This window comes from Haemaphysalis longicornis, unplaced genomic scaffold, assembly GCF_048455015.1.
Source record: "Haemaphysalis longicornis isolate Haplotype H1 unplaced genomic scaffold, Haemaphysalis longicornis Haplotype H1 scaffold_8, whole genome shotgun sequence".
In the NCBI taxonomy this organism is placed as follows: Eukaryota; Metazoa; Arthropoda; class Arachnida; order Ixodida; family Ixodidae; genus Haemaphysalis; species Haemaphysalis longicornis.
The window spans coordinates 152,471,211-152,494,856 of record NW_027526445.1 but is presented as its reverse complement, the minus strand read 5'-3'; the positions used below and the strand labels follow the sequence as shown (position 1 = coordinate 152,494,856).

The 23,646-nt window shown below is 47.5% G+C and overlaps 1 protein-coding gene across 1 annotated transcript in view; it reads right to left on the bottom strand.

The window, feature by feature from the left end:
* LOC144149604 (uncharacterized) overlaps positions 1-23,646 on the bottom strand; it is a 39,157-nt gene that overhangs the window by 3,475 nt on the left and 12,036 nt on the right. The window contains exons 4-12 of the mRNA XM_077681245.1: positions 22,380-22,511; positions 18,112-18,203; positions 17,209-17,321; positions 14,996-15,068; positions 13,531-14,859; positions 12,597-12,943; positions 5,031-5,115; positions 3,686-3,734; positions 3,488-3,588 (exon numbers count right to left, since the gene is read on the bottom strand). Coding sequence (XP_077537371.1) covers positions 3,488-3,588; positions 3,686-3,734; positions 5,031-5,115; positions 12,597-12,943; positions 13,531-14,859; positions 14,996-15,068; positions 17,209-17,321; positions 18,112-18,203; positions 22,380-22,511 — 2,321 coding nt within the window. The remainder of the gene's footprint in view (positions 1-3,487; positions 3,589-3,685; positions 3,735-5,030; positions 5,116-12,596; positions 12,944-13,530; positions 14,860-14,995; positions 15,069-17,208; positions 17,322-18,111; positions 18,204-22,379; positions 22,512-23,646) is intronic.

The window sequence follows — 23,646 nt, the reverse complement described above, 5'->3', positions numbered from 1 at the left end:
GAGTGTCGCTTTCGGAGAGGAGAGGGGGTGAGCGGCGGAGAGCGCAGCCTGCGCGGCGAGGAGAATGGGAGAGGGGTGGACAACGCCGACGACAACGACGACGATGCCGGAGGGACAAGGCGAGTGAATCAGATGCGCTGCATCTAAAAAGAAATCGGAGATTTTGGTACGCTTTTTAGAAATTAAATTGGCGGTTAAGGCGCACGCAAGTGGACTTGCAGTAAAATTGTGCAATTGTTGATGTTGATTGTAGGGTTTAACGCGCCGACGCAACGCAGGCGATGAGGCGCGCCGTAGTGGAGGGCTCCGGATTAATTTTGACCACCTGGGGATCTTTAACGTGCGCCGAAATCTCGTACACACGGGCGTTTTTGCTTTTCGCCTCCATCAGAAAAGCGGCCGCCGCGGCCGGGAACCGAACCCGCGACCTCGTGCTCAGCAGCGCAACGCCTTAGCCACTGAGCCACCGCGGCGGGTAAAATTTTGTGCAATTAGACTACTAGTGCGTGCGTTTGCATGCATAGCATAGCTTGCGTGAATCATCTACCCTGTGCGCTGGCCAATGCTTTTGCAACCCAGCATGACAGGGCCATTTCGTACCACAACGCAAAAACAAAATACGTATGTTGCAAATGGTTCCAGTCCTGCTCCTGGCCCTTTCTTTGATGCCGAGTGATTATTGGTCTTCAAGATCTGCAAACATCTCGTCTTCCCCTGTGAACAAGAAGTGTTATTTTGTTGCCTATTTGATGTGATGACATTACAACGTGGGTCTTCCTTTTCTAGTACCTGTTGCTTTTAACATTTCAGGCACGGTTGACGGAACGTCTGCGTTGCTTGAATTTTATGAACGATGGCGCGGTGACAAGCAATCGACGTACCAACCTACAGCGATGCGAAAATTGATACTGCTGCTCTCGTAGCACACTTTAGCACGGAAGGCCTGGTGCCCATTCCTCACAATTTAAGCCTTGTCTCTAGCAAACAGACTTCAATGCAAATCACTTAAAACTACAGTTGCCCTGGGTTTATCCAAACCTCAGGAGCAGGTGTTCGCAACAGATTCCTGGCCCAGAAGTGGCTCTTTTAAGACCCTTCAAGCCTGACTGCACAATAGTGGTTTGACCAATGCCTGACTAAATCAATTTTGTAGATTGTCCTTCAGGGCAAGCACTACAGCATCTTGGTGACAGAAGCGAAATATGTAAGGTAGGATACCAGACTAGACTGAATGGTTTCATCACGGTTTATATGTGGTTTGGCATGTCATGGACGTGGGTACGATGCAGAAACCAGGGCTTCCAGACAATGTCATGTTTCTTGAAGGAAAGAGGGAAGTTTGTGACACAGAAAAAATGAAGGAAGTTTGCACTAACGCGCAAGACTTGAAGGTAGCAAAGCTGCGCGCAACCTTCACAACCATCACGATCGTTGCAGCCGATTTGCTTCTTCACTGCTGCCGCAACGACCTTTACTCCATCATTGTTGCTATAAGTGTGAGCTTCCTTCATTTTTTTTTTTTTTTGGAAGTGATAATCATTGGACTTCATCTTGGAGGGGCGTACGCTATGACCTGTCTTTCTCGTTCTGAGCAAGTGTTGCCACGATTACGGCGGACGCATGACGCTGAATTGCCAGGCGGTCGCCGTAATCTTGGCCAATCTCCCTAAGTGGGCATGCTTGGCTTGACAAACGTGCGCAGGGGACGCTGGGCAGTCGCCGCGAGGCACACACACACACGAGCGCTGGGCATTTTCTTGGTTTTGTTAACTGCTGGGTGGTCGCCGCGAGACCCGCTCTCACATGCGCGCTCGGCAATTTCTTTGTATTTTAAACTGCGGACACGACAAATTATGAATTGCCAAAGAGCTTCGCTCTTAATAGACGTTATACAAATCCTATTGCAACTTCTGCATGGCTATGCAAATGTGTTGGCAACAGCTGTTAATGGACAGTCATCATAGTGCCTAGGGACTGGCTTTTCTGATTGCCTCACAAAATAAGGATTTTGCTTGGACTTGAGGAGGGTGTGATTGCTTTACTCAGCAAATGTGCGTACATGTTTCACTGCTACTGGAGCAGCATCCTGTCGCAGAGGGCCACTGACAATGACGCTTAGACACACACTGGTGTGAAAATACCCTTGCAGAGGGCTTGTTTTTGGCTTGTGTTCCACTTCGTATCTAAGCCAAAGACAAGCATAGTGTCTATAAAGAAACAATCAAACCGTCTGCATTTAGCGTTCTTATAATAAAACGTCTTGTTCACAGCAGCCTCGTCAAGTTGGTTTTCTTTCAGTACACACTTGACTGCCGAGAATAATCCCTTACGGGACTTCACAGCACTATGCTTCAGCAGGCAAGAGCGCTGGTGTGAAATCCTAGGCTGAAAGGCTAGGCGCCGTTGCCAAGATTTAGTAACTTCACCCCTCCTGAAACAGCTGGGCCTTCCACAGCGTGTCACTCGATGCATGAGCGTTCGTCCAGTTTTCAGCGCTGCATGCTGAGTGTGCGTTCTGGAGAAATCCAACACGAGAGTGGTAGTGCCACGCATTCTGCAGCGCTACATTTTTTAAAATTTCTCCCCGGATTTTTTTTTGTCACCGAAGCATTCCTGTGCCTATGAAATGTACATCAATAAACATGCCCCACAGTCCTTCTGCATCCCATGGAGTAAAAATCAACTTGTTAAAAAAAAAAAAAAAAAAGCAGCGGCTTAGCTCGGCTATGCCAGGATATACGTAGCGTGAGCTAAAGGTTCAGCTGGCTAGTCTTACCTTTCCTGGTTGTCCAGGATTAGCTTGATTATCATGCTTACTGCTGCTTCAGTGACACACAGACGGTATGCGCATTATGTGACACATGAATATTTATCAAGCGGCTCCGGTGCCGCGTCACCAATCGGGCCAGAGCTAAGCTGGTTCCACAGGCGAACGCCGGTGTTGCTGCGACGCACCAGCCATCGGTTACACACCCGGCCACCACTCGTATGATACGCCACGTGCAGAACGGACTGGTCGGCGAGGACTGGGCGCATGCATGTGTTGTGTGAGAGACGCCGGGCAGTGAGCAACGTTCTGTGCGCCGTGTGACGTCACTGCTCCTCGCGCATGCGCGGCACGACTCCCCAGGAGCCACGCGAAACTGCTCAACCTCGGCCAGTGTAGCTCACGCAACAAAACGCGCGCGTGTGTGTGTTTGTGGCAGCGAAGGGAGATGCTGATCATGCGACTACAAACAAGTGCGAAAGTATAGTACAGTTTTGATTATAGGCACTCTCCTCCACTTAAGCCCCTCAGGGGTGGCTTAAAAAGCTGCGAGGCTGGAGAAAAGTGGGTGCTTAGAATCGAAAAGATGCGGTGCTACTACAGTCCCCACCTGTTGTCTGCCACAAGCCAACTGTGGTGCTGGAGTTGCAGCATAGCCGATTTCAAGACCACCCCTTTGGGTAGTGGCAAAGGTAAGTGAGCCAATGCCGAGCGACTCACCACAGTCCTGGACAGGAGGAACTCCTCGGTGAAGAGCTTGGTGATGAAGTCCATCTGGGAGTCCACAAAGGGTGAGGTGTACACCTGGAAGGTAAGCAGCCCTGCGGTGCAAAGAGGCAAAGGTCCGTATCAGTCGACGGCCACTGGGTGAGGGAAGAATCAGGCATGCAGGTGGAATAAGGCAATGCAGAAACGTACTCTTCTCCTTGCCACCCTTGCGATACTTGGTGGACCTCCAGCTCTTGACCTGCAGCACGAGTGGAGGGAAAGCAACGGATAATTATGTAACTGCACTGATATTGTCACTGGCAAGGTATGCCAAAACTAGGTCCACCTAGTACAAATTGCTACAGAACGAGTTCTCATAAGGAGGACAGCACATTTACAATTGCTTTACATCTCGCACTTGTGCATGGATGAAAAAAAAAAAAAAAAAAGGTGGGGGCAATGGCTTTGCAGGAGGGATGCGAACATGGTATAGGTAAGTAAAGCAATGTTAATACACAAGTGCCATGATGCTACAGTGCAGTTTTCTGCACTACTACTAAATGATGTTCCTGAACAGTGGAAGATGCCCGAGTAGTGTAGTCCACACGGCTATTTCATACTTTTGTTTGCACCCTTCTACAAGAAAGATTCCACAAAGTTCTTGACACACTTGTGAAAGCGCAAAATGATTCTACACAACTTTGTCTAATGAGGAATGGTAACTGGTTTTCACGCCCAGAGAATAGAGGCTGGTGCTAACCAATTTTATCCGTTGAGAGCATTCACCGGAAAACGAAGTCGCCATGAACATTTAAAGCTAGTACTGTAAAGCTCTAACCTCGATCACACATCGAGTGCTGGCAGTGGAAACGGGTGTTCTTTTGCCTCAATTGCTAACAGTGCGAAAATTGTCGTCCAGTCCTCTCTTAACGCCTGCAAAATTTGAGTGTTTTAACAATAGCAAAAAGAGAGAAAAGCAGGAGTACCAGCCGGGCATTAAAAAATCGGATAGACTGCACAAGTGGGATGTAGACCTTTCTTGACATACTTTTGGCCACAACAGCCATGCACAAGCTGATGAAGTTTGCCCTCAGTCTGTTTAAACGCACTCGTGCTGCTTACTCCGAAAAGGTAGATACAATAAACTCCAACCCGTTCAAGCTTGGGATGCTATCACACCTTGGCATCAACCGAACTTTGTGTTGTCATTGTACTGCAGATCTCTGAAGCTGCAATAAAGCACACCATCAAGGGCACACTTCAAGGAGGCCTGCTAACTCTTGCTGAACTTGACGTGGCATTTTCCACTCATTCTGGGCATCTCTCCAATACACACGCAAGCAGCTGTTGATCACAGATGCGTTATGTGCATGGTGACATCCACTTGTAAAAAAAACAATGCTTAAAACACTCGTTCTGTGCCTTAACTTACTACAATGTTTCAGTAGTGAATGTTTCAGTAGTGAACTGAATATTACTGGCCCAGGCCACCCTGGAAAGTCGCACGGGGCACAAGTGCAGACACATAGTAAAGGAGAAATCGATCTGTTTGTACCTTCCGCCTGATAATGCCGTCCAAGTCTGGCAAGTTCTTGATGAAAAGGTACTCAATGTGCCGCTTGTCCAAATCTTTGATATTTCTGTGGACGGTGGGAAGAAAAAAAAAGGAGACGTGAGCCACAAAACTGAAACAACCCCGTTCACCTTCCGGTCAGGAGTTCTTTATTGAAGGCATAGAAATTCCCACACCCCACAATTTTAAGTGCTTTCGAGGTCAATTATTCGTGGACAGAATCAATCGGCCCTGCCATGTGAACATGCATGCATCTTGCAGCTCTTCCCAATTTCACAGTACCACAAAATGATAACCAAGGACCTAGCACTGCAAATCAAAGCCAAGTTGGAGGAAAACTGATAAGCAGTACTGATGAAACAAGACAAAAAAAAAAAAAAAAAAAGGCACACAACAAAAGGATAAACTTAGTTAAAAGAGACCAACGTACTAGCAACACTTGCTGCATCATCTGGCAAATTGCACACTAAGATTGATCATGGCTGTGAGTTAGGTCGGCAAAGGTTGCATTACATTCTGATGAGAGCGTCTCTCTGATGTTACATTCGCTAAAACCTAACCCTCTGCAGTTTGATGTATCGACAGCACACTTGCCAGACTCGTAGCAAATACCTTTTTGAATGGCCTCAAGCCCTAAGCACCGGATTATAAGTGCATCTGTGTGTCACCACAGAAAAGGTCTCGAAGGCATGGTTCTAGTTCATGAAACTTGGAGGCACTAGGAAATGCATACGCCCAGAGAAGTGAGATTCCGTTCTCCTGTGGGTACAAGCCTGGCATTTCCTGCACGCATTCGGCACCATCTACTGCTTTGCTTGGAATGCTCCTTCCATCCTTTTTTACAATGGCTAAAACGGCTCCAACGTTCTCCAGCAGATGATGGTTTTTGGAACAAATACCCCGGGTTCAAGCCCCAGTGATGCCAATATATTTTTTCACGACCGGTGATTTTTCTTATTGTAAAATGTTCTTTTAGCTCAGTTCCGTGCATTTTTTTAAGTAAATGAAGGTGGTTTGGTACCTTCTAGGTTGGTTTAGAGGTAGGGCACAGCATATAAACACTTCTAATTAAGATTTTGCATCGCACTGGAAATGCTGGGTTTGCATCCACCTTGAAACAGAATATCACAGCAGAGAAAGCTGTGTACTCCAACACTTGACTGATTGTAGAGCTTAACGCGCCGACGCAACAAAGGCGATGAGGCGCGCCGTGGTGGAGGGCTCCGGATTAATTTTGGCCACCTGGGGATCTTTAATGTGCACCGAAATGCCGTACACACGGGCGTTTTTGCTTTTCGCCTTCATCAGAAAAGTGACTGCCACGGCTGGGAATCGAACCCGCGTCCTTGTGCTCAGAAGAGCAACGCCTTAGCCACTGAGCCACCACGGTGGGTTGTGTACGCCAATACATCGAAAGTGGTTTGGTTACTGGGAGGAGCTTAAGGAGAACTTGCCTGTTAATATTCCTCCGCGACTTGCTACTTCATGGTTCATAGGCTTAAAAACCATCGTGCACCAATACGAAAATGTTTACACATATATATGAATGTTCACAACGGCCTAGTTTGCTCACATTAGCGATGTGTCGCTTCTGTACTCAAATAAAAAAATAAGACTCACTTGCCAGACAGCTAGTGCCATCTAGTGAAAACTAAATAAACCAAAATGCGTTTCTCGTTTACCTTTTATTTTAGTCAACTAAATAAACCAAAATGCATTTCTTGTTTACTTTTTATCTTAGTGAAGAAGTGACACATTTCTGAAGGAAGCAAGCTAGGCCGTTAGGACCATTTATGTGAATTTGTAAAACCTTTCATATTGGTGCATGGTGTTTTTTAAGCCCGTGGGTCTTGTATTTACTACAGCCAGTCCCATAGGAATGTGATTCGGTGAGTCTCACTTAAAGCATGTGGCATCACAGTACTGCATTTAAGAACGATTTCATAGATCTGGCCACGGTTATTTAAAAAGCAGTCTTGATTTTGAGAGCTAATTCTGACTTGCTCGCCGCTGCACAAATGGTTCCAAGCAGAACTACTGATTGGCCGCATCTGTTTACGAGCACCGTGCATCGATTGGCTGGCCGGTGCTCAAGCATTGCACAACGGTATGTGTGTTTTTGTGTGAAAGCACCGCTCGCCTACCTCTGCCGGTTTCGCGGGAAATCTGTGGAGCCTGCTTCGTGAAGCGTCCCATAATTTCCAGTTTATAACTCGTATGTGCAAAGCAGGTAGGGGAGGGAATGAATGCGGGCATGCGACAGCGTTGGGTTAAGCCTAATGTCATGCTCTGAGGCGCAACATCGTCAACCATACCCGCAGCTGTGTGTTCGAAAGAATTGTCCTCTATACCCCCCCCCCCAGCAATGGTTCCCTCGGAAGATTCTTATTCCGTTAGTGACTCCTAATACGGCTAAGCTGTTCAGCCTTGGTGGCAGCAGGGTAGTCTGGTTTTCACGAAAAAGTCGGTTTGGCCTACCAGCACGTTCTATTAGTTCCGTAGTCCTTCTAGTACGATGGGACAAAGACACACACGTGGGGTGCATCTAGGCAGATACATTTCTTGAATTTGTTCTGCCACTCGATGTGCAATGAGTACAACATTGTATGGCACATTTCAAGATTCGACTTGAAGGTTGGCTAATGTTAGGCTAACGTTAGCCAAATAGGATTTTAGGTGCAGCCTAGCATCCTTTAATGTTGTCTGTCGCCAGATAAAAACTGAAAAAAAAAAAAAAAAAAAAAAAGACGAAACACTTGTGTGGGTACTGGGTGACATTGCAAGATCTCAAAGTGAAACCTTAGGTCCAAGGCAGTGCGTACCCAACAGCTTCTGCTACAAACACCATAGAGTTTCGTACTAGTACTCTAGAGGGGAACCTAACGCTGGTGTCCACACAAACCATGCTTCAACGAATTGCACAGATGCGTTCCAATTTTTACTTGCCATGGCTCACCAACAAGCTAAAAAGTTGTTTGTGGCTGCAAAAACTAATTATTGTTCTTAAAAAACAAGTAATTTAATCAATACAAAAGTATAGCAAAAAAATGCTTTTATTGTTGCCATATTATTGACTGAAATGGTGGCACTCAGACGGAGCAATTGCGGGGTCTTCTTGCCAGGCTAACACCACCTGATCCAACAAAACTACCACCACCACCACCGGCAGTATAGGTGGCTGTGTGTACGCTTCTTGCAGATGACTACTGCCCAATAAGCGGAGACTGTTGCCCCCTCGATGCTTCTTACACCACACAACAAAATTGTTCGGAAGACTTCAGAGGCTGCCATCATTTTTCTACAGCTGCTACCCTAAATAATTTTTTCTTGGTTGCAATTGCCAGATGTTGCAGCATGAAGGAATGGAGCACCATCGTCCACTATTCTTTGCATTCCATACATGCACCTCCAAATGGCTTGTCACTAAGCCATTCAGATTGTGGCACCCACTAAAGAGAAATCAATTTGCTTGATTGATTCTATGGTTTAACGCACCGACGCAACGCTGGCGATGAGGCACGCTGTAGTGGAGGGCTCCGGATTAATTTTGACTGCCTGGGGATCTTTAACGTGCGCTGAAATCTCGTACACACGGGCGTGTTTGCTTTTCGGCTCCATCAGAAAAGCGGCCGCTGCGGCCGGGAATCGAACCCGCAACCTCGTGCTCAGCAGCACAATGCCTTAGTTCTTGAGCCAACGCGGCGGGTCAGAAATCAACTTGCTTTGAGTGCACTTACAATGTTAGCATTATAATGCTGTACAGTAGAAATAGCACCAATAATGATAAGGCCTGTGTTGGGCTGTGAAAGGCTGCATGGCTTACAAAAATGAACAAAGCAGCACGCCACCTAAGCTCAAATACCAACAAAGTTACGGCAAACACCATCCAACCGAAACTAGGTGACAGTCAGCTAGGCCCATACAAATGACAACATCTTTCATTTTGTTTCCAAAACACCCCTATCTTGAGGCAGCCTAGTACTTATTTTGGGCATGCCTTGACCTCAAGTTCCCCAACCTCACCCACTCCAAGCCATTCTCTGCTCAATTTCCTTGACTCCTCTTAAACATCTCGGCATTGATCATTAGAGTGGACTGTCCATCCATTTTTGTCCGTCCTTCACACGACATAATGTGCACACAACTTGTGTTCTAAAATATCCCTTGTAGCCAAAAAACGACAGTTTAGTGGCATTTCCAAGCAGCTTTTGGCAAACGCACGAAAATCTTTCGCGTTAACGGCCACTTTGGTGGTAGGACTGACAAAAGCCGTCTAGTTCAATTTTGCACCGTAACATCCCAATAATAAATTGGGAAAAAGTGGGCCCACATTTCTACCAAACTGCCCTAACTTTACAGAACATGTAAAGGTTTCCTCAAAACGAATTTGCACAAAAAGTGAAAAAATTAAGAGAATACAAGTAGTCCTAGTCACGCAAATGAAGGGTATGCCTCACATTATGGAATGAGGGTTTTTGATCATATACACGATACATTTTATGATCAATATAAAAATTTATATAAAAAGCTTGAAGGCCAGCTGCACTCAAATTTCACCTCAGCCAAATTTACTTCGAACGTACAGTAAGTACCACAAAAAAAACCAACTGGTGCATGATTGGTAGCCCCGTGAAATTAGCGATAAACACTCTTCCAATAGCTCCGTCGCAGGCAATGGTTCACCTCAGAAGAACGGAAAGTTGGGCTTGTTGGTATGTGTTCATCTTGGTGGTGGTGGTCCCTGTTTTTTGAGCGCTTTTGTTTTCCACCAAGATGAACGGCTCACCTGCCGGCAGATCGCACAAACAGCCATGAAGCGAAAGTGACATTGCGGCTGGCCCTGCGTTTTTTTACGGCCAGTGAGGAAAACCGGTTCAGCTCTGCTGGGCGTGCTTCTCCTAGGGCTGCGGCGAGGGCGAACCATTGCGTGCAAATTTGCCCCGGCCGGCTTGGCCAACTGTCACTTAAGCGTGGCCGTAATGGCTGCGCTCTCCTCAGCTTCAAGTTTCAAAATCTCAGATTTTTGATGGTCGCTTGCGTCGCGAATACGCGTATTTCAGCTGTCGTATTTTGTATCTTGCAGTCTTTTTTGGCACACTATACGGAAATAACGTTTTCAGGTGGTTGAAATTTTCAGTGCAGTTGACCTTTACAGTTTAGATGAATGTTTGTTTCCTGCACAAATCATTGCACTTAAAGTGACACTGAAGTGAATTTGTCAAGCTTCTGTCTTAGCTTGCATTGCAAAGAATGGCTCAAATAAACATAGTTTTCATAGTTTATCCGATCGACAATGCGATATTTATTTTAAAAAGCCCTGAAGAAGGAAAACTACCGTGCGCGGACTGCAGCGGCCACACCAACTAAAGCAGCGACGTCCATACGAGATGCAATGTGACTGGACAACGTCCAAGATTGGAATTCAAACAGTTCCGGTTCTGTGAAACAACATCCTTTACATTGGAAGTTATCGTTGGCTGGACAATCTCAATATCTTGGTAGTCAACATACCGCGCTTTTGCCATGTTGTTGGCTGCAAAATGCATCAGATAAGCCTAACAGCACGACTTGGAATTGTAACGATCACTAGCCGAGGCGTTTGAAGTGGATGAACGCCCTCCAAGTCACCGGCGATGCTCAAATGCCAAGCGCTTTTTCCCCAATCTTCGGAGCTTGCCTGGCTCATTCATGCCTGTATTGTAAGAGGCGTGTTTGCACCAGGCAACTTGCCAGCGCGTCAGTGTCAGTCTGCACACGTTCTGCGAACTCAATCGTGCAGCAATGAACGTTACAGCGCAAAAATGGTGAATTCAGTACAGAAAACACTGCCCAAAAACAAATAAACCAACTTCAAGAAAAGCAAAAAGAAAAAGAAAGGGAGGAGGAAAAAAAAAGTGCTGTTGGGGATTCGAACTTGTGAATTGCAAAATAACGGACCTGGGGCTCCACACTAGTCAGCCATAAGCTAACTGTTATGAATGAAAATATAAGGTATATATTGAATAGAATGTTTATATTTATAGTGTCAGCATTCCTAGCAGTTTAGATTAATTATTTTTGAACAACGCTTGTGCAGTAAGCGTCCCCCAAATTCCCCCGAATAACTTATTGCTAGCGGCTGCATTCCTTAGGCGTTTAGAAAAACGATGGCAGATGTGTGGTCGTGCTGCTGGCCGCTGTGATAGTTTACCGAATGCAAAAAGTGCCTCCCACCTTGGTTTTACGCTGTAAACAAAATACACAGTTGATTTTAATTGCGTAGTATCTATATTAACTTCATTGACTCTTCTCCCACCTTTAATTGGCATTAGGTTTTTCTACTAGCTTACCAGTCACCGAAACGTCACATGTGCGCTTGTGTGGAACGGCTTGGATACTCTATCTTGCTTGATACTCTACAAACTAACAAACTAAATGCACATTTTTCCAGGCACAAATCATGTCGTGGCTTAGCTTCAACTGAGCGAGTCAATCGCGATGATCCACTGGTGGACTAAACACTGGGCCGACTGATTCTGCCGGAGGGTCGGCGAGCCGTGCAGTAGTGCAGTCAAGCCAAGCCATCTTGTCTGAACGTCAAACGAAACATCACAGGAAATCGGCAAGGAAAATGCAGCAGAGAGGAGGACAGCATTTTCGAATTGGTTTTGCTAGTGAATAAAGTCGCGTAAACGCAGCGAGAGTGGTCGAAATATGGCCTATAGACTCGAGACTACAATTTGCGCTAATAATCCCGCAATGTTCGCAAACAACTTTTGTGTCCCTTTAACCTACTTTCTTTTTTCTGTCAAAAGAGCAAGAGTACTGACGTGATGCACGTTTCAAACATCTCAGCTTTCCGTTTTCATCATTTAGTATGAAGGCAGTTTAAATATAGTTTTTCAGAAACGCGTCTGCTTTCCAAGCCTACCTCTTCCACACAAATTTGTCATTTTAAAGTCTTCCCCACACAGTCCCGCAACAAAGACAAGATGTCACTTCGAGAAAGAGAAACTACTCGCACGACCTCAAAGGAGCAAAACATTAACTGTCCCCTGTCCCAGTTCGTTGCAGTTCAGAGGCACTTGCAGTTCACAATTATTTCATCACTTTTTCAACCTCAACCAAACACCGAACCAGAAGACTTCGGCATGGTTACCAACATAAAAAGAATAACAGAACCGGAAAACGGCACCTTCTATTCGTTTTTGCTTTTCGCACTAGCAACCATGCCAAAGTTCAGTACACACCAACTAGCCCAACCTTCCTTCTTAAATCAACACACACACACACACAATTCACCTCTCATTCGAAATTACCAAGCAAAGTCTGAGCTACAAGGCGCACCACAATCAAGGGCTCTGCAATAATTTAGAACAGCCACAAAGAATTTTACCATGCATTAAAAGCTCGTGCAAAAGGAGTTCTCGTACTCTGCTTCCAAAAAAACGGCCCTGACAGCAGGTATGAAACTGCTAAGCAATTGCGTTTTGAATAGCTCAAGGCCATAGCCACCGCCGCTGCAAATACACGCGCAGCGGCAACATCTACGTTGGCCGGCCTGGGTACCTGGTGTCGCGGATTTCCTGCTCTAGCTTGGACGCCGCCTGCCTGGAGAGGGACAGCCCCGATCGGGGCCTGGACTCTGGCGCCTCCGACGCGAGGGACGGGGACGTGGTCGTCGTGGTGCAGACATCCGTGCTTATCTCTTTCTTGGGCGTTGGGATGTACGTGGGCACGTAGTCCACCGTGGACTGGTGATGCCGCGCGCTACGGTTTACGGCTTCTGGGACGTACTCCTCGTAACGCCCGCGCGACGGCTTCGCCGCACTCGACGACGCCGACGAGGAGGAGGACGACCCAATGGTCGAAGGGATGTACTCGAAGCCCACATCCTTCCGCTTCCGCCGGTCGTCCTGAGGTGGAAATGGTCAGTGTTAGCTGGCAAGAAATAAGGAGGACCTGCCAATACAGGGGCGGGAGAACTAGAGCCGCAACAACAACAACAAAGACGGAAGACTATTACACATCGTTTATACATCTACATCATCAGGCATTGTTTCTGCGTTGCCTCGTAACAATAGGCTCAAAATAGGCTTAACAGCCAGAGAATGTGGTTAATGCTTAGACTCCAGTGGATAAAGAACATATTTTAATATTGCTGTTGAAACAGGAGTCACTGGAAACAGGGTAACTGATTTCACTGTCGGATCGCTATGCAGGCTATTAGAGATGGCAGCAGGTTACCCTCCCTCCAAATTGAAATCGAGTTACCACAACACCTGCCACCCCTGAGTATAGCATCGCGTAGGCAGTCGAATTAAATAACGAAAATAAACTGGACCACTTGCCTGCCTACCCCGTCCTAATAGGCTTTGTCTGCAGGCTTTCATCACGGTGGTAACAAAAATGGTACAATTTTCTAATTTTAGGCCTACACAATGAGTTAGAGGATGAATATACAGCCTTTTGCTGGGCCCCGTAAGACTTCCAGAACACTGACCTGCTGCTTGGGTGATGACGGGTGGTACGAAAACGCCTCGGGTGCCGTCGGCGTTCGCCGAAACGACGGAGCGTACGGCTCTCGACGGGGTGGCGTTCTCGTCAGCCTGATGATCTCGTCGTCCAGCCCGGCGTTCGTAGCGACCGGCTTGGAAGGCAATCTCTGCTCCGCATCTGTTGCCAGCTTCACCACTGGGGTCGGCTCGTACAAGTCCGCCACCAGCGGAGACCTCTGCGCTGCTTCCTTCTCCACATCCGTCGCCACCGCATCATCCTCGGTCACAGGAGACTTGTAAGGTTGTCCGTCTTTCTTCTCATCAACGTCCTCATCGCTCTCTTCGTCTTCAAGGAACAGGCTCCTGCAGAGGGTGCTGGCAGCCGGCTTTTGCTTCTTTGCGGCAGCAGACGAGGTCCGAAGCGTCTCCTTTCCAACAGCAAAGTCCTCCAGGCTCTCGCGCTTCGATGCAGCCGCGCTGCTGCTGCTCTTGGATGAGTGTGCGACGGGTTTGACCACGTCGACGAGTTGCGTGGAGTCGGGAGACCGCCGCGACCCTTCGTCCTGGCCCTTTTTCATCTTCTTCCGCGAAACATCCTCGCCGTTGGAGTCGTCGTCCGAATCGTCGATGCCGCAATCCGTCAGGAGCTGCTTGATGTTCGCCGTCTTCACCTTCGTCTCCTTCGACTTGCCCGTGCTAACCTTGCTCGTGCGTTCGCGAGAAGACCCTTTCGACGACTTTTCTTCCTTGCGCGACTCCTTCGGTGGCGAGTGGTGCCGCTTTTCGCGCTGCCTGCTGCTGCTCTTCTCTTTCGACGACGGCTCCTTCTCCTTCCCGTCGGATCGGCTCGGCTTGCTCGATTCCTTTTCTGTCTTGCGGCTTTGCGACGCCGCCACGTCCCGACTGCGAGCATCCTTCGGGTCAGACCGGGGCTTGTGCTCCCGTTCTCGCGAAGAACTGCTTCGCGTGGAACCGGACGTCGAATCGTGGGTCTTTGACTTTTCCTTGTCCCGTTGGGAAGACGATGCCTTCGACTTGTTGCCGTCATCCTTGTGCCGTACGGCGGCTCTGTCATGATGGCTGCTGTCAGACTGCACTGAGGAACTTTTGTCCCGGGACGTAGTCGAAGGTGGCTTGCTGACTTGAGTGGCGGCTATTCGGTCTTCCCGACTTGTTGCGGCTTGGTGCACGTGCTTTTCGGGGGCTGGCTGCGACAGCGAAGTGAACCGCTTGGGCTCAACTTCCACCCTCGAGTCCTTCGGCTTCTCATCTCGATTCGAGGGGACGAGACGTTTCCTCTCGTGATGCTGCTTCGACTTGGGTGCGTCAAACACCTGGAGAGGACAGCAGGAAAAAAATTTACCGAAGGTATAACCAAACTTTGCTTCTCTTCAGGGGACAGACAACAAAACTTTATAGTCCACAAACTCCCCACAGATCTCGCGGGAGAGCAAACGATAAGAAGCTTACATTTTCACTGGCGCTGTTGCTTTCGGAGTCTGAGCTGCTGAGGTGCCGCTTCTTTGCTTCCCTGCGGTCCAACCTACAAACAGAAAAAGACGGCAAAGTCCCGATCAACCTTGTATTTAGGTGAACAAAAACGAAAAGAGGGGGCTAAAAACTCGTTCTGGCAACTGAGCGCAATTTGCATTTTTACAGAGGCCACTTTTCTTTCGAGCTGCCCCAACCGCAAACCCAACGAAAATGTGCCACCAGAGAATGAAATAAATACACTGTTAATTAGATGGGGGAGTCTTGAGACGCGCAAGAAAGTTCAAGGTTGATTTCTCTTTCCAAGAAATTGGAATCACTGGGCAACTTAATGACACGTGCTGGGCACATTCCCCCCACCCCCAACACATGCTGTGAGGCAAGGAGCGAATGACACGCCATTGTTTATAAGAGACGGCAGGGGAGCTACGAGACCACTCCTAAGTCCCCTGTCCCCCCTAAATAGCCCACACATCCTTGCGAAGGGAGACCAAAGCAACCGACCACATGAAGGCAACCTAAGACACCTCTTTGTGGTTGCCCCACGAACTACACCACAGGCTACCTCAGTATTCTCAACTTTGCCGATGACTTGTTTCATAGTTATTATGAACAGCGTTTTCATTCAGGCCCTCTTTAAATGGGCCACACAGGCCTAAATCTGTTAAAAAACTCAGCTCAATGAACTTGAGACCGTGGCATCACTGCCAGGGACGTCGCCAAAACGTGCGAGGACAAGAATGAAAGCCTTTTCCTTCCAAAAGACCGGAAAACCTGGAACGTGGCTTGCACACTCATTTCTACAACTTCATTTCATTAACACTTTTGTTACCGCGCCTATTCCCATTGATAGTATGCTATCGATGAATATAAATTCAAATTTTGCCGTTCTCCGAGCACTTCTGGACCGCTGACACCATTCAAATGGTAAGAAAGGAAGTATTGTATCAGTTTCGCTTCCGAGTTTCATTTTTCCGCCGCGGGGGGGATTTTTAAATGTCCTTCGCCAGCGAGGAGACAAGCTCACGTGGTTTCAGTTATGGCGTCGCAGCCGCTCGCCGATGCTTTACGCAAACGGAGAATTTTGGTGGATTCCAATGTAACTGAGCTTGAATCTGTGCATGATGGTAGCAGCACAGACACAGAAGACGACTTCGATTTGTCAGACTTTCCTACGGTCAGTGAAAGTGCGTCAAGTTGTCCCGGACCATCACCAGGTGTGCACCCTCGAGTTTCGCTTTATTGTATGGTCGCTGTATCGCGGGCGCGCGCTGTTGCAAACAAATCCGGCCCTGTTCTAAAAGTCACAGCTCTTATCTGCAGCGTGTAAACAACGTTCGGGTGAGACCATTTGGCACCAGCTGCACAGAGAGCCGAGATTTCTCCACGAAGAAGTAGCGCTGCGGAGCAGTGCGCGGCTGTTTGTGATATTTTTGTATGTAAATAACTTTTGTACTTACACCGCTCATATTTGCAGTATTATTCTATAAGTGTTTTATGGTCAAAGTGTATATTTCAAATTGTTTTTATGTGTATCGTGTGCGAAGTAGTATTGAGGTTATTATATTTTTTTTGTTTGTTACTTCTGTTTTCACAATTTTTTTGATAAAATTTCTGATACGTCTGTTGTTTGAAATTATTACTGTTGGAAAGCCCCATTCCTCTTCTATCAGATCACAACCTGCAAGCATCTATCATTTTCTGTGCAAGAAAAAAAATATTTCCTGGACTACCCAAAAACAATCGGTAGGCACTAGTGTTTATATATTTGTATGTATGCAAATAACTTTTGTACTTACAGAGTTCGTTTTTGTGGTATTACTTTACAAGGCCCTTATGTTCAAATTGAATATCTCATTTTTTTATAAGTACCCGTGCACAATGGCATTGATGTTTTTATCAGTTCATTTTTCTTTGTTACTTTTCTTGCTTTGTAATTTTTATACAATTCATAACAAATCTGTTGCTTGAAATTAATATTGTTGGACAGCCCAATTCGTCCTCCTCCATCATTTCATAACTTACACTTTAGCATCGATCGTTTTCTGTGGCAAGAAAAAAATATTTCCAGGGAGTCCCAAAAACAGCAGATTTTCCCACGGTCATGAAAGTGTTAAGCAGTCTCCGCAACTCTGCTTAGTAGCTACTAACAGCAGAAACTAGTGCAGAAGGTGGGGGCAGCAAGCACTCACAGTCGCTTGAGGGCCGCCTTCTCCTCGGGGGTCTTGGGCCTCTGGACCTCAACGGGCTGGAAGTAGCCGCTGATTCCACGTGGGCTGCTCCGAGCCGTCTGGCTGTTCTGAACCTTTCCGGACAAGAGCATCGAAAACAAAAGCAATCCGATCAAACAAACCAAACCATCAGGAAACAGGGTGAAAAATGGAAGGGCGAGCATAGATACGGACCCCAGCAGAAGCTCACTCGACAATTCCGAGGTTCTTAACAACAGTTTGCTTGTAGAGAAGCCGCATTGCGCGCCTCTGTGCGTGAGTGTTATACATGTACTGTGGGAAGGTTCCTACAAGCCTCGTCCGCACATGTTTTGGCGAGCTGGGAGCTGCCATTTCAGCAGCCAACGCAGATATCTGAGTCTGCACCGGCACAGATATCCGAATCCGAGTCCCCATGGCTTGAGCAAGCAAACGAAGCCCTTGCCTCCCCACGAGCAACAGTCGTGTTGTCTGGTGCATACCCTGTATTGGCCAGGCAATAAAGCCTTACTTGGATCGCAAGAGCCTGTCTACCGTGCATGAGCACTTGAACCCATGCACGAGGCTTCGGATTCCACTGGGGCTAGTGTACGACGGGTAGTACTCTCTCTAGCGAAGCAATCCGGGGTCCCGTGCTGTTTTCCCGTACGTTAGCCCAGAGTAAACCTATGTATTGCTTGATTCAAATTGCCTATAAACTGACTCGACAATATCCCGATTCAAATTGTTTAGAAACATCAGCAGCAGAGTTCTGTACCCACATACCACAATTTCTAGGCCGATTATTTTTACAGGAGAAGAAGGTCTGCAAATTCGTCGTCGATTTTAGAGAAGCAAACTCAAGTTTTAAGGAAGCGAACACAGCTGAACAATTTTTCCACATACCTTGGTGTGCTGTGCCATTTCACTTGCCGTGAGCCGCCTGATGCTCACGACCAGCTCGGACCGAAGGACAGTCTTCCGCATGAACATGCCGCCTGAAGCGGGTAAATGTGCAGGATTTTAGCGTTACTAAGACAGGCGCAAGGGAAATTCAGCAGGGACAGGCTAGCATTCGAAACTTCAAATGCAAATAGGATGGCCTTTGTTATTCAGTTTGCATTCAATTAGTAAATTTTATATTCAATAGTTTTGGTTAACCGGCTTCAACCAAAAATATTCAGTTCCATCAATACTGAAGAGAGAGAGAGAATACTGAAGCTCGCATCGAATGCTCAGGGGCAAGACAGCTGAAACAGATTTGGGAGCAGTTTTTGGAGCAGCGAAATCTCAATTTTGGAGCAGACATTTATTAATTCACCTTAGGAGCCTAAAAAAACAATCAAATTTTGGCGACTCGGGCGAAGGGGTTTACACTTTTAATCGGTTTTGAATGTACAAAACACTGAAACTGCCTTTCAATGAAGTTTTTTCTACCAGAGTATCACAAGGTACGAACTGCACTACCTTTTTACAAACCATTTTTAAAATATTAGCCTCTATGCATAGACAGCGTGGAGCGTCGTTGAAAATATCGAATTAGAAAGCTAAGCAATCGCAAAGCGTTTTTATTATGTGGATGCCTAAATTATTATTTTTGTAATCCCAGACTCAGCTTTATGCACAAGTGTAGAGACACAGCAAAATTTGCGCAAAGCGCGGTGACAGTCGTCGCACCCCACGAGCCCTCCCATTTCAATCCCCAGGGTGAACATTCACTACGATCGCAATTTGAGTAACGTTGGTATGTTTAGCCAGCTCCCTCTTGGCATTAAATTCCACTTAAGATAGAAGAACCATTATCACTAGAGGGCAATAATAATAGCTCGTACCAGTATCGGACACTGCTTAAACATTTCACGGCGATGTAGCCTGCGCCGCAACTTCTGCAGTGTCGATCGTCCCATTACCGCCGCTCGCAAGCTCGCTGTCAAATGCAGCAATAACTCAGTGTTTTATAACACCCCAATGAGTTCGAAATTTCACTTGAAGCACGCACCGCGCCTCACACTCAAGGCCGAAACACAGCGAATTCGCGGGCACCACGCTGTTTTTCATGAACTCCCGCCGTTCGAGTCGCACAACTTCCCGCAACAGATCAAACGACTCAATGTAAACCCAGCCACACCCATAACCAAAACCTTGGTAAAAATCGGCGAAGAGCGCTCTGCCCGAGCCACGGGCACCTGCTTGGTCTGGCGGATGTTTTTTTAACCTTCACCACACCAAGATGGCGGCGCCCACTAATGTCTTCTGGACATGCGGTGCTCCACAAATTGCAGTTTTTTTCATCAACGTGCACAAGTTTGTCGTCTCAGTACACATAAGTATTCTTTCTACAGGACTTTGCAATGTTTTTCAATGAGAAAATTTTAAAACTCACAGAATATAACCACATTGTGACTTTCGAAAAAACTATCTCGGGGACAATTTTATGTGGATTTTTATTGAATGATCAATCAATTAAACCTTTTCGAACAGCATCACCTGGGGGTGCTGGAAAATTATGACGCCAGCAAGCATTTTTCTCCACTGAAGCTGACGGTAGCGTTAAAGGAGCCATGAAGAGAAAACAAAAGTTTGTTTTATTCGAAAGATTAGGTGTTTTATAGTACCCCAAGCGCTTTCCCAGAAGCAAATGATGCTTTATTCACTGAGAAATAAGGCAATTTAAGCCAAAATTTTAAATCTCCCGCTAAAATTGAACATTCCGTGACGTGTACAATGGCGTCATAGAGCCGGTCCATGAAACAGACACTTAGTATGTCGACTCCATATAGCACCCACACGCGGGAGTCGATCGATACGGCGGCCATTTTAAAAATACTAGTAAAATCTAGTGCACCCGCAGCCCTAGTCATGGAATCGCCTGATCCGGAGAACAAAACTCTCGCCGAGGAGCTCGGGCTTGCATTTAACAACTTCACACCACTAAAACGCTCAATTCTTCTAAGTGCACGAGCGGCAAGAGTTGTGGGATACGCGGTGGATGGGAAAGCGACCATTCCGCGCTAGCCACAACAGACGAACGCCCAGCCGTCGGCACCGCTGCCTCGTCAGCCCCGTCGCGACGGACGAATATAGACTGGTACGTGATTACGGTTAATAATAGTTCAATTTCAGTAGCAGTATCACTTATGCCAGTTGGCCGGTGTCGTGTATGGAAAGCCGTTCGCGCGAGCTCTCTGCTTCGACCAGAAAGATACGAGCGTCAATGCGCGGTGTTTACGGCATTTTTTTCCCCAAGGTCAGAGCGATTTGACGAAGTCGGCGACGAGCGCCAGCATGTCCCAGGAGTGAGCTAACGTAAGGGTCCCTGCCGTAATAACTTCCTCGGAAATGAAGCGAGCACACTCGTACTTCCTTTAGCTCTCTTTCTCCTCCGTTTGCAAAGTTCACAAAACGTAGCCACTTGCTTCGCCTAGGTTCGTCGTTGGGCAGCACATGAAAGGAGATCTCCTCACCGGCGGGGATGTCGCACTCCCTCGACGATTTGCCCGTACTACATGGGCATTTCAAAACGCAGCAACGAAATTTCATTGTAAAGTATACTCGAACAAACTGAAGTTTTCAGCGGTTGTAAACTGGAAACGAGCTCGTAACGACAGCAGCAAGCCAACACCATTCGAAACTTACGCGACGACTGGCACTATCTCGTCGCTTCTTGCTGTTCCTTACTCCCCTCGTTTCTATTTTTACCTTTGCTGGTTGGCGATATGACGGCCAACCTCCTGTGAAGGGATTACGATACGAAGCAAGGTCGCGGCTGTGCGTGCTGGAACGGTTCGTTGGCCCCGAAGAGCCTCGAACCCGAAAATTCGTCTGCGCGAGGGTGAGATGTCGAGCTCGGCCGGCGCCTAGTTTCGTACGCATTGGCGCACACGCTTGCGTGTTCGTTCGGACCTTCAACCGTTTACTCCACCGTTCTTTGTCATAAAAAGAATGTGCAGTATGTTTCACGGGCATTTAGCTCGCTATGCAAACTGTAAGCCCTGCCTAACATGCGTTTGCTTTTGCCGGCCTCCGCCAATCGCAGAGCATTCCCAAGTGACATCACAGGTTCTGTTGCGGAAAATGAGCTGGTGGGTCGCATGGTCATTTCCTTTTTTCCTAATTATGTAGCTTATTTGAGCGAAGTTTGCGTTATAAGTGGTGTCGTTATGGTTCTAACGAGGCAATCTTTCGAATGAACCAAACTTGTGTTTTCTCTTCATGGCTCCTTTAACTAGGGTTGCCACCTTTCCCCGAAAAAAAAAATCCGGCCCTCAGGGGAGGGGGGTGGGGGGCGTGTTTAATTTGTGTTGTAGAAAGACGCCATGTTTTTCACATGCAGTGTCATTTATTGTAGCGTTTCCTTAGAGAGAAATCAACATAACGTTTGTGCTGAAATTGATTGAGAGCTTGGTTATTGCTCTGTATGTGCAAAGTAAGCGCGATTGCTGACCGCAGCGGCAGCATTTCGTTGTTTTGTTCCTCCCTTAGGTCCCTCTCCATCTCAGACAGCGCACTCACCCGCGTATTTTCTCTGCTCGCGTGTCTTTTCACGGCTCGTCGACACATATTTGTCGTCTTAGCTGTTGAATTGACGCTTATAAAATGCCAAAACAGACATAATCACGGCACAAACGCCAAAAAACCAGCCAATGACGGCCGGTTTCAAGTATGAACCAGCAACCGGCCCCCGCTGTTTAAAAAACTGGTCGGGCCGGTCCAAAACCGGGCAGGTGGCAACCCTAGTGTTAACATCCTTGGCTCTCAGACTGTTTTGGAGCAGTTTGGCGCAATTCTTGCAATTTTCAAGCTTTTGGAGCAGCCTAGCGCAGGAACACAAACTTGTATCAAAACTGCGCAATATGCGCAGCTGTCTCACCCCTGAATGCTAGTAGTGCTGCAGATGACCACTACGCCTGTTTTACTCCCAAAACTAGTCTGAGAATTTATGTCAGTGTCACACACTACACACACATGCGGCCTGGTTTGGTTTTCCTCAATCGCAGGTTTCGCAGCCAAAGAGAAACACTTCCAAACACCACTGAGTGTTTCCGGAAACGCAACAACATATGTGGCTGAAGAAAAACACCTGTATTTGACCTTACTAGAAAATTTCTCTGCTCAAAAACCGTTAGAACTACGCAAACCGAAACAGTTTAAAAAGGAAAGTCGTGCTGCCGTACCGTAGTCCTTGAACTTTCCGACCGACTTTTCGTGCTTGTCCCGGTCCGGCCAGTCCTCGTCCCGGCGTGCCTGGATGATGAAGCTGGGCAGGTTGGACCGCTTCCGTAAGTTGTAGGTCACCTTGACATCCCCTGCGAGAGGGCGGAGAAGCCGCGACGCAGTGGTTGCGCCTTCTGTGCGACACTACTGTGACAAGTGTGTGGTGCCCCCCGACCCTAATCTTCGTTGGCCGCTAAGTTCAGTGGCCCCACCAGGCTCGGTGGGAAACATTGTGCACGGCTGGCAAATAAACACTGACGAGCACAGCCGCTCGCGGTCCGTCACCGCCGGCACGCTGCGGGTCGTCACTCGGCTGGAGGGTGCCCAGACCCTCCCAGGTTCACAAATGTGGGCCAAATCGTGACAACTATACTTGGTTACAACTCAAGAACGGCACCACCTCATGTAGTGTATCACTCCGCCAAAGCGCCGGACCCGTGACGTCAGTGTGCGCGTGTTTTGAAAGTGGTTTTCTATGAATGCATGATATCTTCTGCCTTGTCTCACGCAGTTTGTTTGTCGTCACTGGAGTCATTTAAAAGCAAATTAAGTCCACAAAATCATGGGAACGGCTCACGCCATGTTCAAAATATTCCCAGTAACGCCCTACTTGCGCCACGCGGAGAAACATCCGGCTACGGTGATAAGGCACAGCGGCAACTTCCGGTGCCGTTCGTAAGTTGTCACCGAGTATACCAGGTGCAGCGGGGGAAACAAGGAGGATGCAAGAGACACACAGGTGCCCAGATGACAGCAAAAGTGCATGCCCCCAATCACCCCTCCCCCCCCCCCCTCAAAGGCCAAACGCAGTGAAAACACTACCTCCATATAAGTTGCCCACCTCCCAAAAGTTTGCAGATACAAAATATGGCAGCTGAAATACAAGAATGCACGTCGCAAGCAATCAGCTAAAATTGGCCATTTTGAAACTTCAAAATTGCAAAAATCAGCAATTTTGCAAGAGAGTGGTGCTGAAGCCGGCACGCGAGCGGCCGGCTGGTCAGTAGCTCGGGAGCAAGCCTACGTGCAACCTCCTGCTGTGCAGGCAGCAACCTTCAAAAGCCACATTAGCGGAGCTTGGCCCTTTCTACAGTGATACGGTTGCCACTCCCGCTTCATGGCTGTTTAAGCAGTCCGTCAACAGGTGCAACGCTGCCTGTGATGGAGCTATTTTAAGGGGGGACGCGGCTTTCAACTTCGGAAAAATGACCAAATCATCGTTTTTTT